This window comes from Nicotiana tomentosiformis, chromosome 8 (genome assembly GCF_000390325.3).
Source record: "Nicotiana tomentosiformis chromosome 8, ASM39032v3, whole genome shotgun sequence".
NCBI classification, from domain to species: Eukaryota; Viridiplantae; Streptophyta; class Magnoliopsida; order Solanales; family Solanaceae; genus Nicotiana; species Nicotiana tomentosiformis.
In genome coordinates this window covers 93,893,225-93,906,175 of record NC_090819.1, presented here as the reverse complement: position 1 = coordinate 93,906,175, position 12,951 = coordinate 93,893,225, and the positions used below count along the sequence as shown (strand labels likewise).

The 12,951-nt window shown below is 34.8% G+C and overlaps 1 protein-coding gene across 1 annotated transcript; it reads left to right on the top strand.

The window, feature by feature from the left end:
- Window positions 1-5,952: 5,952 nt before the first annotated feature.
- LOC104096564 (uncharacterized) lies at window positions 5,953-12,299 on the top strand. Its single transcript, XM_018770945.3, has 8 exons — window positions 5,953-6,077; window positions 6,258-6,361; window positions 6,463-6,781; window positions 6,881-7,007; window positions 7,837-8,217; window positions 10,598-11,006; window positions 11,905-11,982; window positions 12,070-12,299. The coding sequence occupies exons 5-8, from the start codon at window positions 7,865-7,867 to the stop codon at window positions 12,118-12,120; spliced, it is 891 nt and encodes a 296-aa protein (XP_018626461.1). The 5' UTR covers window positions 5,953-6,077; window positions 6,258-6,361; window positions 6,463-6,781; window positions 6,881-7,007; window positions 7,837-7,864; the 3' UTR covers window positions 12,121-12,299.
- The last annotated feature ends 652 nt before the right edge of the window (window positions 12,300-12,951 follow it).

Below are 12,951 nucleotides of genomic sequence, written 5' to 3'. Positions count from 1 at the left end.
GATTATATCAACCCTTGGTTTAATTTCCAGAAGACCAGTGAGCCCACCTAAAGCCTTTGTCACAGAACGCTTGCTGACCTCCCCCAGGTCGTTCCACCACATATGAAGTCCTAGTGGAATCTCGTCTATGACTCGAAAAGGTATATTTTCAACAGTGCTCATCCTGCACATTTTATTTAAGGTGAGCGGTTAAAAACAAGTGATTTTTGATTTTGATTTTTATTTTTGGCCCCAAAAGAAAGATTATTTGTGCAAAATAAAACTCAAACAACTCAAGGCCATCTTTGCAAATACGGCCCTTCAGCCCTTCAGAAATGAAGATTTTAAAGTTGTGCTTGCTAAGTGACCAAAATTAGAAAAAGAGCCATAGGTGGCTATTCTGGTAAAACAAACTTCCTGCGTCCCGTCGGGACGATTCTGGCTATTTGGACAGAAAGTGACATCCCCTAAATTTATTTATGACAAAATGATGCATTTTCATATTTTCTAGTTATTTTTACAAAAACGGGGCCGGACCCGATGAAGGTTGTCTACGTATCTCACATCCGGTGAGAATCAAACCCGCGTAGTTCGGTCAATTTTGATGCACAGAAAGATATGATTTGTTTTGAAATGATTTTTTTTTTTTTGTCTTTTTTTTTGGTAGAGCAACGGGATTTTTTTTGAATATCAGGATTATCAAAACCGGGCATTTTTCTATCCTACCTCACTCTTGATTTTTTTCTTTTTTTTTCTTTTTTTTTTAATTTTCTTTCCTTACTCTAGAAACCGGTCAACATATAAGCCAAGCAAATTAATGCACAAGTAGCACGTAAAGGATGCATCATGATGGTCTTTTAATTTTTGGGTGCACCTATCCTAGACGGACCCAACCCCTGTGTTGAGTCCCCTAAGTCAAATGCACGTGATGCAAGCAAACGTGCCTACTAGGGATCCGGCATGAGGCTGTGTTATTTTAAGTTTTAAATCCTGGGTGTATTGTTCTAGACCTGGCTTACCCGAGCGGACAACTCGAGTCGAGGGGGGGAGGGGCAGCGTACCGGGAATACAGAAGCTTCACCGGCTTTGCAACTTGTCCGAACCTCGTTCTAAAATTAGGATATGACTCTAACAGAAAAGAAGCCACGCGAAGCGCACGCTCCCTAGAAGATTTAGAAGACTCAGAGAGAAGGAGGGTTTCGTAGCAATTTATATACAGTTCAAACAATATCAAAGTGGTAAAAAGCGACATTTAGCACATTAGGTTCAAACCGTAAAAATCAGATAATAGACAAAAGCCAAGTATAACAGTTATTCTAAGCTCGAATTCTGAATCCTGAACCAGAGATTCTGGGTTCGATCCCCAGCAGAGTCGCCAGAGCTGTCACACCTCCTATTTCCGAAGGCGGGTAGGGGATAAGGGAGTTTTTTCAATTAAAGTGACAATATTCGAAATGGGATTATTTATTAAATCAGAGTCGCCACTTGGGATAATTTATGGTGTCCCAAGTCACCGGTTTATTTTAAATCCCAAATCGAGGAAATTTGACTCTATTTATGGTCCGCGAACACAGAGGACCGGGTAAGGAATTCTATTAACCCGGGAGAAGGTGTGAGCCACTCCCGAATTCCGTAGTTTTAGCACGGTCGCTCAACTATCAATAATCGGCCTAATTATCTGATTAATACATATTTATAACCTATTGTGCATTTTAGCTTTTTAACCGCTTTTAATTATTTATGGAGTTTATTTGAATAAGTCGCGATATCGCGCACTCATTGGTTTTTGTACACATTGCGAATCGCGCCACGTGAAACGTACCTGCGATTTACAACGTGTTGATTTTATTATTAACATTTGAAGTTATAGTCGAGTCATGTGAAACGCACACTCGAATTGGGATTTGCGTATCATGACTATGTCACGGGAACCGTACCCATAGTCACGATGATTTATTATTAATCGCACCTAAAGCACACTACGATTGTTCATGAATTATTTATTTCCTTTTTTTTTCTAAGGTTTGAGAATATTGTAAGATCAAGAGTCATGAATATTGGATTGGTTGTGGAGAAGATGTATAATTTTAACTATTTGGATTAACAAAAATTGCATTCTTTCAATTAACGATACTAATGGCCTATTCCTGACGGATGAGCACTAAACATTTTGGAACCCAATCCCTTTTATTTTGTTCTTAACACTTATGAATAACTCTGTAGATGAAACAAACCCATCACAATAACCAAATAAGTAATTCAAACTTCACGTTCTAACTATCTACAGAAGCAATTACAACTTCTGTCTTTCTATTTCCCTAGCAGATTCACAATTCACAAGGAGGCAACTATCATTAATCATACAGCTCAAAACAGAAACCACTTGGAATAAGTTTAATCCTGTAAGTTCATCTTAAGCATGAATCACTGCTTTTAGGAAGCGGGTTCTGTCAACAAACCGTATCAATTTAATCAACCATTACTTAACAATTTTGACATTTAATTGAAACATGTATTACATCATCAGATATTCATCAAAGAAGGAAACTTAGGCAGATTTGGAAACTAAACAGACCAGATCTAAAAGATCAATCACCCACTAAATATGAACAACTAATGTTTTATTTCCAAACTCGAAATGAAGGATAACAGATGAAAATCCACATACCTAAATAGTAGAAAATGAATGAACTCAACCAAATAAAGGTCTGAAATTGTAGAAATGAAACTCAGTAACTTGAAGCAAACGTGTCCAGCAGCAGTCGACACCGATTTGAGAGTTTAATCTTTCTTAAAAACCCAGGGATTAACCAACAAAATCAACAGAAAACCAAACAGCTCTTTGAACCTGCAGATCTAAACTAACATTTTTTGGCATTTTTAGTACTTTCAACTGTTGTTCTTATGTTTTTTTTTTAGCTATCCTTGATTTCATATCTAAAGAAAATGAAATTGCAGATGGTGAGGCGAGTCCATGAGTATGGTGTCTGAGAGAGGTGAGAGTGAAAGAGTGAGAGGGAGAGATGGGGTTTATCCGTTTCTTTTTCTCTATCCCTCAATAGCAAAAAAGGTCATATGAACAAACAGAAAAATTCAAATTCATTACAAATTGGGACCAGTATAAGGATAATGGTAATTGATGAATAAACTCAAACTCAAAATTTTAGCTTCTTAACGTAGATACAAACACATCACTGCTGAGCAATTAGTGTAAATAAATCTTATATCAATTAACATGTATACATGAAATTAAACATGGACACAAAATGCGATTCAGATCTTCAAGTGAACATCCTAGTAGAGAAATGCAGAGGTTGATCAGAGGAAAGGATTCAAACTAATTTAGCCTTTAAGCACACCAGATCTAATAGCGTAAAGCAACAAACAACTCCAGCTTCATTGATGATTTCAAGTCAAAGTAACAGAGACGTATGAACATACCTATGAGCAGAACACAGCTGAAATTCGACCAAATAAAGGTCAGAAAAATCAGAGAGAATTCAGCTATGCAGATACAACAGCTTCAACAACGACAAAGAGAAATCTGCACTTCAAAAGGCAGCTTCTCGAGCAGCAGCGAGCTCAAAAACTTCTCAGTCGAAGTCCAGTTTTCAAATCAAAATCCAGAGTGAAAAGAAGAGACGGAATATTTTTTTTATTTTTAGACAGTAATCAAAAAAATCAACCGACGAACACTGACCGTGTTACTTCTCTTTCTGTATTTTTGTTTTGAAACTAAACCAGAAAAATAAAATAAAATAAAAAGAACGAAGACGAACCACTCAAAAGGAAAAGAACATTGTTTCTTTTTTTTTTTTCAGAACCCTAGCTTTCCTTTTTGATTTTCCTCTGAATTTTTTTTTTGTTCAAAAAAAAAAAACCCCACCCCCACAAATCTCTTAACATCCCTATATATACCCGAAATTTTCATACCCTTTTTTCTTTCTTCAAGTCATGCCCAAAATTCCTCTTTCCGTCCGAAAAATCCGCGAGAATCCGATTCTCTTTCTTGTGAACCAAATCGGACAAATGGAGGTCTAGGATCTTGAATCTCTCAGATCCTACGACCACCATTCATCCGAGATTGTTCTCAATACCAAAAGTGCGTGAAGCCTAAGGGAGAGAAGAATCTTTCTGTCAGAGGTCATTACGGGACGGGTGACGTGGAGGAGGGAGGGTGAAGGAACCACGTGCGTGAGTTGGAGGGAGAGTGAACTCGCTTGAGTTCAAGCGAGTTTGGTCGACGGAGGGAGAGAAAAGGGGGTGGGCGCCGCTTGGTTAGGAATTAGGTTTAGGGTTCTGGGGGAGGGGAAACACATAATAAGCTTTTTATATGGGGGGTGAGAGTGGACTGTGTCCGTTGGATGGCGATGGATTGAATGGTCGAGATCGATCCGTCCAAAACGACGTCGTTCGCACTTAGTTGTGAGACTGGACCGGGTGAGGGGTTGGGCTTGGCGGAATTCAGGTGAGTGTTTGGGCCAAATTGTTTTGGCCCAGATTTAAACCCAAACCAAATTTCCTTCTTTTTTTCTTTTTCCTTGATTTTAAATAAAATTAATTAATCAAAAACTTAAATTAAGTGTTAAATCAATCTAATTTGTAGGAATAAACCTAGTTATCTATTTTATCATTAATTAATTTAGACTAATGAAGGAAGAATTACTTAATTTGCGATTAAAAGCTAAAAATACAAAAATGACCCATATTTTATGATTTTCTGTTTAATAATATAATTAACTTATGTAATTAAATCCTAAATGCAACTAAACCTAAAGTGTTATGCATGAAATACTTTTAGACATTTTGGTGTTTTTTTTTTAATGATTTTTAGAATGTTAAATATGCAAATAAATGTAAGAAACAATTAACCGAAAATCCCTACAAATTCTGTAAAACCTAAAACAATTAAGAAAAAATCTATTTGTGAATTTTGTAGGAATATTTTAGTCGGGCAAAAATCACGTGCTCACAGTATGCATGTTGAGGCTGGCAGTAAATCCCATGTACTTTTTTAAGAAAATGGAGAAACAAGGTAAACTGCAGATTTTGACTCTTAGTCTCTAGGATGTCAAGCATCTTAACATAATACTTTTACGATTTTAGGGTGTTTCTTGAATTGTATCTGTTGGATTAGTCCTTGTTGTATTCTCTAACTTCAGGAATTAGTTCTAAGCAAGTAAAAAGACATTTTCAATGATTAAATTTATTCATTTATGTACCTTTTTTTTTCTCTATGTGAGTTGATACTTGCTGGTTTTGGACAACGATTTTGTCAATAGTCATGTGAGCTTAGAACGTTTTTATTTTTATATTTGTGAGTATTTTAATTAAGAATATTACAATTTATGGCTTTATGCACTAGTTAATATTGAAATCGAACAAACCAAAGTTATTGTATCGAGTAAATCGAAACCGAAAGGAAAAAAATCGAATCATACCAAATATAATTAGGTATTATTGGCATAGTATTTTAAAAAACTAAATACAAAAAATATCGAATCAAAATATGTAAATATAGTACCGTATCGACGACGGACGAATAGAAGAGAAGAATAGAGATGAGAAGAGAGAAACCTTTGAATTTGGTAAAGAATTTGTCCAGACTCTTGGTCTTGGCCTCCCAGTCAGCCAAAACTAAGATAAAGCTAACCATAGTTAACTTAACTCACCAAGGTTAGGTCAATCACACTAAAGAGCCATTGAACTGGTTAGCGAGAAAGGTCCATGATTAAAATATTGAAATTAAAATTATAAAACTGACGTCTCATAAAGATTCCGTCGATCAACTTAACGCCGTCGAGGAAAATGCAGCGTATAAGTGGGGCACAGTAACGCCGTAACGGAACGAATTGACGGTTCAAACGAGGAGATCTCTACACCGTTCGATAAACATATCGACGGCCAGAGATTAAACGGCGTGTTGAAGTTGAAACGGGGGTTGTATAAAAATATGGGTTCAAAGGCCAGAGAGGCTATTTTTGTTGTATCACAGAGTGGGAGAGAAAGAAGAAGATAGTGAGCACTTTTTTTCTCTCTGTATTTTTTCTCTAATAATTTTCTTTCAAATTTCTCCGGAAAATTTCCTCCAAATTATGGTGAGTGAAAATGTCTTGAATTGTTAATTGCGTGAAGATCTAAAATTCTGTAATTCAATCTTTTCTTCGAAATAAACCGCAGACGAGATGAACAACTTTGTAAATTCGAATGTGTAGTTTATTGTCTATGAGTTTAATCTGGAAAATTTATATATATCGGTACTTGTTTTTGATCTGTAGATACATTCTGAAGAGGCTTGAGGTTTTCTTCTGAAGGAATTTTGAGTTTTGAATGCTTCAGCTAATTGTGAAGATTTGGTGTCGCGGGATTATGTTTCTCTAAGGTCTGTAATTTGAACTGTTACTCGATTTTCATTGGGTTTTCTCTGGTAAAAAGTTTGGATATGACATGAAATTTTGCTTTTTCGTAATTTTTGTTGGGCAGGCGCTGCATTCGGAGAGATTCTGTTGTGATGTTGGAAGAAATCTGAAGTATAGAGATCATTTTGAAGGATTTTAAGATCGGAATTGAACTCGAAATCTGATGAATGAAACGCTGAAATGTCGTCATTTTTACTGAAGAATCTCTAATTTTTCGACTGATAAATTGAGTTTAAAAACTATTAAAATCGAGGTTCTTCTCAAATCAGTTCATCTGGTAGCGGACCCGATTCAATTCGCCATTGACGAAGCTCACAGACGAAGAAAGAAAAGATTTCCTCAGCCAATCGATGGTTTTATGAGGCAAAATCAAAACTGATAAGGCATGCATATCAGTTTTCGGTGAAAATCGGTTTCAGTTAAAGAGTTTGATTTTGCGTTTTTGAATGACAAAAGCTTACGTTTTGTTCTTCTTGTAGCAGACTGTTGACAGATCCTGATTGCCATAGAATCGTGTTTGAGACGCTCTTCCGAGTGCCGATAGCTCCATACGAGCTTCAATTTCCATTTTTGGAGTCTAAAAAGAGGGACAAACCATTTTATACAAAGGTAAAGATTTCGGCTAATGCGATGTTGTTCTTGCTGGCTAGCCCTCTTTCCCTTCGATTGTGCCATTTTCATGAGGTTGTGAGCTACCTCTGTCGGTTTCTGTTGATTTTCATCTCCAAAACTTCAGCTTTTTTCACCAGTCCTATAAAAAAATTCCAGTAAACTCTGTTTTCTCTAATCTCAGTGGGGTTCTGTTTCCATTTTTTCTGGGAATAATCCTTTCCTCTGATTCTGAAAATTGTCAAGAATTTTTTGTAACTAAGGGTGAAATGTTGATTATCATATGTTCTTTTTTTTTTGGTTTCATTGCAACTCAGAGGATTTTCTTCTCCATGTCTGGAATGTCGAAGAACTTTTTAGAGTATTTGTTGAAATGTTGTTTTCTCCGAACATCTTTTTGTTTCTTCAAACAGGGAGTTTTGCTTTCACTTTGTTTGGCCTTCATATATTATGATATGAAAAAGCATCCATTTTCCTTCCTTCAGATGCTCAGTGATAGAAAATCTCCAATTTTCCTTGAGATTTTCTCAGCTATCACACAGATAGTGCAGTTTTCACGTATCTTATTTTTGTTTTGTACGATTTAACCAGAGCTGTATCGGATTTCATAAATTTTATCTTTCTGCATTTGGACAATTTTTTCCTAAATTTAGATAGGATAACTTTCAATTTTCTGATCACGAATTTATTTTCTGCCAATTTCCAAAAAAAAAAAAAAAACTTTTCTTCTTTTTGTTGCTATAATTAGTGGTAAGTTAACTGCGGTTAATAGTAATGGAAAAAGTTTAACCTGAGTTAATTAATTTTTGTGTTTGATTGGATATTACAGGTGCGCGTGGTGTATATAAAAACCAGAGATGGAGAAAAATTCGAGAGACGGATCACTACTGAGATCAGCTCAGAACCATCAGAAAGAGACGAAGTCAGCTGCTGCTACGACGTCGTCTGATTTCGTGTTACAGTGGGGGAACCGGAAAAGACTTCGGTGCATGAAGGTACAGAATAAGAATATTAGTCATAAAAGTAATAATAATGACTCGGCCGATTCAGTGGCGGTTCAGAGAACTCCGGTTCGAGTTGATCGACGGGTTGTGAGATCTGATCTAAACAAGGACTCCGGCAATCAACCCGCTACCACCAACACTGCCAATAGTAACGGTTATTTGAATCTCCGGCAGCGTGGAGCGTCCCCTTCTCATCGGAATCTCAGGTAAATTTTTTTCTCCTTTTTTCCTTCTGAAAATGCTTGTTTAGCGCGTGATTGTACACGCTCCGGCGTGCTGTGAGGTCAGTAACGGCAGATTAATGGATCGTAATATAATGTGTAGTGCTCTTTCTCTCTTCATTTTCTAGTATATCTAAATTTTGTATTTTTAAAAAAAAAAAATTGGAACCTTATTAATTACTCCCTCCCTCAGTTTGGGTGGGCACGGAATTTACAAAAAAAAAATACTAAAGATTGTTAAAATTTGTGATGGTGTATTACAAATTAGACTATAACATTTGAAGTTTGAATTTAAATTATTTCTAAATATAATATTTTCTTGTTCTTTTTATGACAGACTATAAAAAGAAAGGAAATCGAATAATAGAGAGTATTTATTTATATATAAAACAGAAGATTATAGTAGTACAATTTTCAGAAATATATACTTTATATGTAAAACGCATATCAAATATTTTGTCATAAGTTTGGAAAAAGCTTACAGTACCGAAAAGCATAAAATCTTAGTCAATTTAAACAAATATGAAGCACACTTTTCATTATGTGAAAAAGTTAAAATCACAAAACCAAAAAAAAAAAAAAAAAAAGGTGGACATGAACAGGGTATTGACAACATAGGGGTTCATAAAATATTAAGTTGTTGTAAGTTGGTATAGCCTTATTCAGCGTTTGCACATAAGAATTGTAAAATTTCAAAAAATAATAAATTTTTTCTTCAAATGAAAATGATATTTGAAAATTAGAATTATATTTGAACATGAATATCATTTTGGGCTGTTTTGAATTTTTGTAAAGGATCTGAATTGAAAATTTTGAAAATTAACTTTTTGAAATTTTTTAAATTTTCAAAAAAGATTGAAATTCATCTAAAATTGAAAATATTATGACCAAATATTGATTTCGAGAAAAAATAAAAAAATTGTATGGCCAAACGGTCTCTTAGTTTAACGTTTTTTATCACCACTACATGTGAGCTGGTTTTATTGTACGGCTTGAAGGGTAGGTTATTATTATTGTTATAAAGAAATTCTATTCTCACGTTGAGAGGTGAAGAAAAGAAAAAGGAGGCAGTATAAATTTTAGTGCGGAAAACATACAGTGATACAACTAGACTCGTGAGCCTGGGTAATAATGGGTGAGCTTTTCTTCGCTGGAAATTAATTGTGAGTGCTCACGTTTTGTAAGCTTAATAATATATAATACAACAACCCGTTTTGTAAGCTTGATAGTACCAGTTTTCAGAGTTGCTCTAAAAAGAGGAAGGGTTTTGAATGAAATGATTGAAACGCAAGTGCTAATGTCATTGATTCATCACGATAGCTTGAATGAGGTGGATTACTACATTAAATATGGTCTTTAATATATATTATTTGGCAGATAAACTGTATTTGAAGTTAAGCTCCTGTGTTACCTCTCTCTATTTGGATCTTTTTTTTTTCTTTGGTCAAATAATTGGTTCTGTTTGGGTTGAATAATCAAATCAATTGACCTTGACATTGTCTCTCTTTGTGTTTCTAGCTCTTGTTTTGATGGGCGTTGATCATATAAGATTGGATTCTTTAAAATGTCTGAATTCTCTCGGCTATAACTCTCCTCCAGATTAGATATAGTGAATGCCAAAAAAAAAAAAAAAAAAAAATGGAGGTGATTTGCTCTTATCCGCTTAAGTTTTTGGGGACATAATTACTCTTTCTTGTCATGTCATAGGATATATTTAAAAATATAGTATAGGTTATGCACCAAGGTATAGTTTCAACGTTTCCACAATATAGGTGAAGAATGAACTAAGTAAAAGAAAATATATTTTAAAAATTAATTGATTTTATATGTTGAGATATTGGATGGGCAAATGGTGGATTGATTGTAGAACATGTGAAGCTGAAGAAATTCCTACTTTTAAATCGTCATACTCAAGAAGGGGCTTAGGTATGTGGGTCCACCTTTTCTTCACAATTGATACCATCCCACAGCCATTACTATTCCAATCTTGTAATCAAGACACGTAACCTTCTCTACAATTCCAATCGAACGGCTCCTACGTTGCCATTGCACCCTACTTTTTCCTCTTTCACTTTTTTTTTTCTTCCAATCTGGGACTAATAATCCACTACTATACCCATTATTCATATTCTCTCTCTTTGGATTCACTTTCACAGGTCCATCTTCTTTCTCTCCTTTATAGTTCCCATCTACCTTCCCAAAACACCCATTTTGACGAATCTCAGATCTAGACCAACGCTAAGGTTATTTTGGTAATTAAACTTATTTGCTAAAGTTTTTATTATTTTAACAATTCAAAAAAAAAGGTAAAGTACTTTTTGTTTTTTTATTGTTATATGACGAATTGGGTTTTTGTTATTCTCAGGAATTCAGAGAGTACAATTGCGATGAGAGAAAGGAGCATCGGGTTAAGAGGGATGGCTTCTCCAGACAAAGTGGGTGTGCACGATAAGCGAGGTAGTGCGCACGTTAACCACCACCACCACCACCAAAACAGTAAGACAAACAATAATGATGATGTTAGTAACAACCACAACCACCACCACCACGGTGCAGGGGGTGGGTCTGCATCGTCGGAAACAGCGCACGATAGCAAGAAAGGCGGAGGAGGTGGGTCCTCATCGGGGAGCGACGCGATTCCGATGGTATGGCCACCGAAGTTTGTGATCGGCTTAACAAACAAGGAGAAAGAGGAGGATTTCATGGCCATCAAAGGGTCTAAGCTACCTCAACGACCCAAGAAAAGAGCCAAATTCATTCAACGCACCCTCAATGTAAGCTTTTGCTTTTCCCCTTTCTTCTCCGTTACTCCATTATTTATTTTTATTCGTTCCTAACTTTTTCCCCCTAACTTTACTAAATAAAACTTTGGTAATAGGGTCATGATAGTAACATTTTGAGTTAATGATATGTTTTGAGCTCTATCTGAACCAATACAAATTAAAATATTTTTGAGAAAAAGAAACTTCTATTCTAAGTTATTATTCCATTAAACAAAATTTGGGGTTTGCTGTTAATTAAATTTTTGTACTAAATCAGATTTATATTGAATAGGTCTCTCGAAATAATCAAATGGACTGTACGTTTTAAAAAAAAAAGACTGTACGATTGTGGTATCTTAATTATTGTTTTTTAAAAAAAGGAATTGTATTTTGGATAGTGGTATTTGGTGGGGCTACGATATTTATGGATGCGTAGCTTTGGCTTCTTCCTCATGGGGACATAAATAGCTAAGATAAAAAAGTATAAACAGAGCTATAAGGACGGCAAGTGGGGGTTTTCGGGGGACACGTGTTAGCTTTTAGGCACGGATTCTTCTGCGTATACAGGGGCACCACTAAAATTTTGGAGAATGTTTGGTAAAACTTTGAATAACATTATTTTTTAAAATTTGTATTAGTTAAAAAAATTACTAGTTTAATTTAAAACTGACTCGGAAGAGGACAAAAACTTGGAGCAACTCTAGACATATTATCTTAAATGATTTGAATAGTATTAATAACATATTATAATGCCTATAAGTTTTAATTTTAAGCTCTTACGGATCCAGGAGTAGTTTCCTTCCCTTCCCATGTTAATAGTAAGCGTAATTACGTATAATTTGTTTGAAAAAGCTATGGAATATTATTTAATTAATCAACTAATAAGCTTCGTATTCCAATTATTATGTAGCTGATAAGTCCAGGGGCATGGCTTTGTGATTTGTCCTTGGAGCGATATGAAGTTAGAGAGAAGAAAGTAACCAAGAAGGTATCATTTATGAAATTAATTTCCATTTCCATTTCTATTTCAATTTTGGGGGTTAGGATAATAGAATATTTCGTCGTAATTTTGCAGAGACCAAGAGGGCTAAAAGCTATGGGAAACATGGAATCTGACTCGGAGTAGACTTTCTTCTGTTTGGAAATGTTTCATTGAGTTAAAAAAGGAAAAGGCAAAAACGAAAAAAGAAAAAAACCACGTGAATGAAAATATGAGCTCTTGGTATTCCTCAAGATCAATGTACTTCTTCATGGTTTTTCGCCTTGGCATCAATTATAAGAAGAAAAATGTTTAGCCATATATAATTTTCGCTCTATTTTAATTTGTTTCCCTACAAGTTTTCCTTCCGACAAATATAAAAGATAAAGATAGGAAATAAATAAAATCATGACCTAAAGCTTCTTTTTCCTTGTTTCTTCAATCTTTCCGAACCAAGAAAACAATGTAAGAAACTGAAAATTGCAAAAAAGTAACGGAAAAGTTTAAATTTGGAGATTGAAAATATGTCAATTTTAAAGAATTTAAGCTAATAATTTTAAAAAATAAATAAATTACCTTTTACTTCGAACGAAAAGGAAGAATAGTTGGATTATATTGGTCAAGTTGGATTCTGTTATTTGTACCATTTGTCTATTTTTCAAGTCTATTTTCCAATTCGTCTCCCATTAGATTATGACTCTGTTACTTGTTCCATTTTAATCTAATCATTTTAACTAAAGCAAACTTTGAAAGTATTGAGAATGATTCATTTATTGATTAATGATCTCTCCAAATTTTAATTCAACTCATCCTTTAACGTATTTTCACTTAGAACGAATTTTCAAAAAGGATACTAAAGATCTTCGTATCCATGGGCAAAATCGAAGGAAACTAAACGCCAAAGGACAAATTAAGGAACAACTTTGCCTGCCCTTTATTTTGGCGTATTTATTAAAGATTTGATACATTAATTATTTA

Excerpts from the sequence above, each read along its gene's own strand:
- LOC104096564 (XM_018770945.3), top strand. The coding sequence starts at position 7,865 with ATGGAGAAAAATTCGAGAGACGGATCACTACTGAGATCAGCTCAGAAC. Across the intron at positions 8,218-10,597 it reads CCTTCTCATCGGAATCTCAG|GAATTCAGAGAGTACAATTG; the intron begins GTAAATTTTTTT and ends TGTTATTCTCAG. Across the intron at positions 11,007-11,904 it reads TCATTCAACGCACCCTCAAT|CTGATAAGTCCAGGGGCATG; the intron begins GTAAGCTTTTGC and ends ATTATTATGTAG.